The 2,542-nt window shown below is 46.3% G+C and overlaps 1 protein-coding gene across 1 annotated transcript; it reads right to left on the reverse strand.

Moving 5' to 3' along the window:
- Nucleotides 1–306: 306 nt before the first annotated feature.
- LOC109396521 (olfactory receptor 52B6) lies at nt 307–1,311 on the reverse strand. The gene has a single exon (XM_019668384.1). It carries the CDS (start codon nt 1,285–1,287, stop codon nt 307–309), a length of 981 nt encoding a protein of 326 aa, XP_019523929.1. The 5' UTR covers nt 1,288–1,311.
- Nucleotides 1,312–2,542: the final 1,231 nt, after the last annotated feature.

Here is a 2,542-nt window from a genome sequence, read left to right on the forward strand (position 1 = left end):
GTCAGTCCAGTACCCATTACACAGTTATTATGTTATTGACTATATTCTCTATGCTGTACTTTGCATCCCTGTGACAATTTTTATAACTGGCAATTTGCACTTCTTAATCCCTTTCACCTTTTTCATCATCCTCAACACCCAACCCCCATCTGGCAGCCACCAATTTGAGTAGAACATTTATTTAAATAAATTGGGACACAGATGAGAATGACATGGGGATAATTGGAAGGTGTAGAGAGGATAGGGTGAATATAGAATAATTAATAGATACAGAAAGGGATTAAGGTGAGCCCAAGTTGGGAGCATTTATTTAGATTCTTTGGTAAGATTTGAAAACATCTCTTTAGCCCCTTCCAAAATCTGCTTGGTCCTTGCTCCGTAAATAATGGGATTGAGCATCGGTGGAATAACCACATAGAGGTTGGCCAGAAGGATGTGGACATAGCGCGGGATGCGTCTCCCACCAAACCTGTAGGCAAAGACAGAAAAGAGAGCAGGGATGTAGAAAAGCAGGATGACACAGACATGCGAGCTGCAAGTGCTCAGGGCCTTGGACCGGGCATCTTGAGAAGGGAGGCGGAAGACAGCTCGGAGGATGTGAATGTAGGAAACAGCGATAAGGATGATGTCCAGGCCAGTGGAGAGTAGAGCAGCTGCCAACCCATACCAGACATTGATGGAGATATCAGAACAGGACAGGCGGGCGATGCCCATGTGCTCACAAAATGTGTGTGCAATGATGTTGATCCGGCAATAGTGCAGACGCTTGAGGAGAAAGATAGATGGAAACATGATGACGAAGCTGCGGGTCAGGGTGGCAGCGGCAATCTTCCCAATGACTGTGCTTGTGAGGATAGTGGCATATCGCAGAGGGGAGCAGATGGCCACATAGCGGTCAAAGGCCATGGCCAGCAGGACTGCAGAGTCGGCCACAAAGAGAAAGTGGATGAAGAACATCTGGGTGAGGCAGCCGTTGAAGGAAATGTGGCTAGAACCTAGCCAGAAGTTGGCCAGTGCTTTGGGCATCGTGGAAGTGGAGAGCAAGACATCAGCACTGGCCAACATGGACAGGAATATGTACATGGGCTCATGCAGGCTTGACTGGGAGAGAATGACGCAGATTAAAATACCGTTGCCTCCCAGGGCGGCTATGTACATGGTACAGAGGGGGATGGAGAGCCAAATGTGTAGGTGCTCCAGCCCAGGGATGCCAATGAGGAGGCAGCCTGCCATGCGAGTGTCAGAGCTGTTCACGGCAGCTGTGCTGTTAGCAGATAAGAGAGCCATGATTCTCTGCAGAGCCCTCACCTGTGCCACAGGGGAAAAACAGCTTCAGACTTTGTATACATTAGCATGGTACACATAAAGATTTGCAAACAACCACAAGGTGTGTACATACTCACAGGTCCTACAACTATTGTGGGCTCTGCACACAAGTATATTCCCTATAGACAATCACACACAAACTCTGCACAAAGTGTGCAGTTACAGGCCCTGCCCCCACACAGGCTCTTGTGTCCTTATTCCGAGGGTCTCCAAACAGCTGTAAGGTTTTCAGGCCACGCAAGGCTCAAAGAAACATTGCCAGACTCAGTGCACTGCCACAGGTTCTGAAGAAAGCAGTGGATAGAAAATCAAAACCAATCTCTATAATCTCTATGGGCATGTAAACTGTAATGAGCTCTGCAAAAGCCCCAGGCTGTGCAGAGAGGGGCTGCAGTCCCACACCAGAGAAGAGCTGCCTCTGCTTAACGGGCTATGCAGAAGTGGAGCATTGAGGAAAGTGGGCACTGCAGACCATAGGTCCCTTGTCTCTAAGTCACAGATGCTTTGAAAAGTAAGGAGGCAGTGAAGGCAACTATGTTATGTAGAAAGAAGACTGCACAAGGTGTGAAAAACCTGGGTCAGAGATCTGCTCTGTCAGACTGTGATTTTGGACAAGTCACTGTCTTTTCTGAGTAACAATTTTCTGATCTTTGAAGCAAGCATAATTGGTGTCCTGCTGGTGTGTTAAATTAAAGTTTGTCTGTGGAAGCCTTATTAAGCTGTGTGGTGCTTCCTGAGTCACCCCGGTGGCTCTGAGGTGTGGGGCTATCACCCAGAACGTGAAGGTAGTTATGGAATAATGCTTTTGAAAGTATGGTCCACAGATCAGCATCATCAGGAAACTCACAAATTCTTGGACACTACCACACACCTAATGAATCATGAACTCTGGGGTTGAAGGAAGCATTTTTGTTTTTTTAAGGCCACCAGGTGATTCTGATTCATGCTAAAGTTTGTGCATCCCTGATACTTTCTTCCCAATCTAGTCCACATGTCCATCTCTTCTGCCAGGACCAATAATGTCTCAGTTCCAATTGAAATATGCATCATTCTCCATGAAAATACTTAAGCTTCAACTAACTCTAACCAGTGTTTTCCTCAGCTCACTCAGTCAGGATGTGAAGAAAATGAGACAGATCGTCTATATTACGTATAGTACAAATAGTCTATATTACATACCAGGCCAGTTGACTTCTCATCAATCCTATTGAATTAT

This window comes from Hipposideros armiger, unplaced genomic scaffold, assembly GCF_001890085.2.
Source record: "Hipposideros armiger isolate ML-2016 unplaced genomic scaffold, ASM189008v1 scaffold_525, whole genome shotgun sequence".
NCBI classification, from domain to species: domain Eukaryota; kingdom Metazoa; phylum Chordata; class Mammalia; order Chiroptera; family Hipposideridae; genus Hipposideros; species Hipposideros armiger.

Bases quoted from the DNA above. Each gene is read 5' to 3' on its own strand.
- LOC109396521 (XM_019668384.1), bottom strand. From the start codon at position 1,287: ATGGCTCTCTTATCTGCTAACAGCACAGCTGCCGTGAACAGCTCTGAC.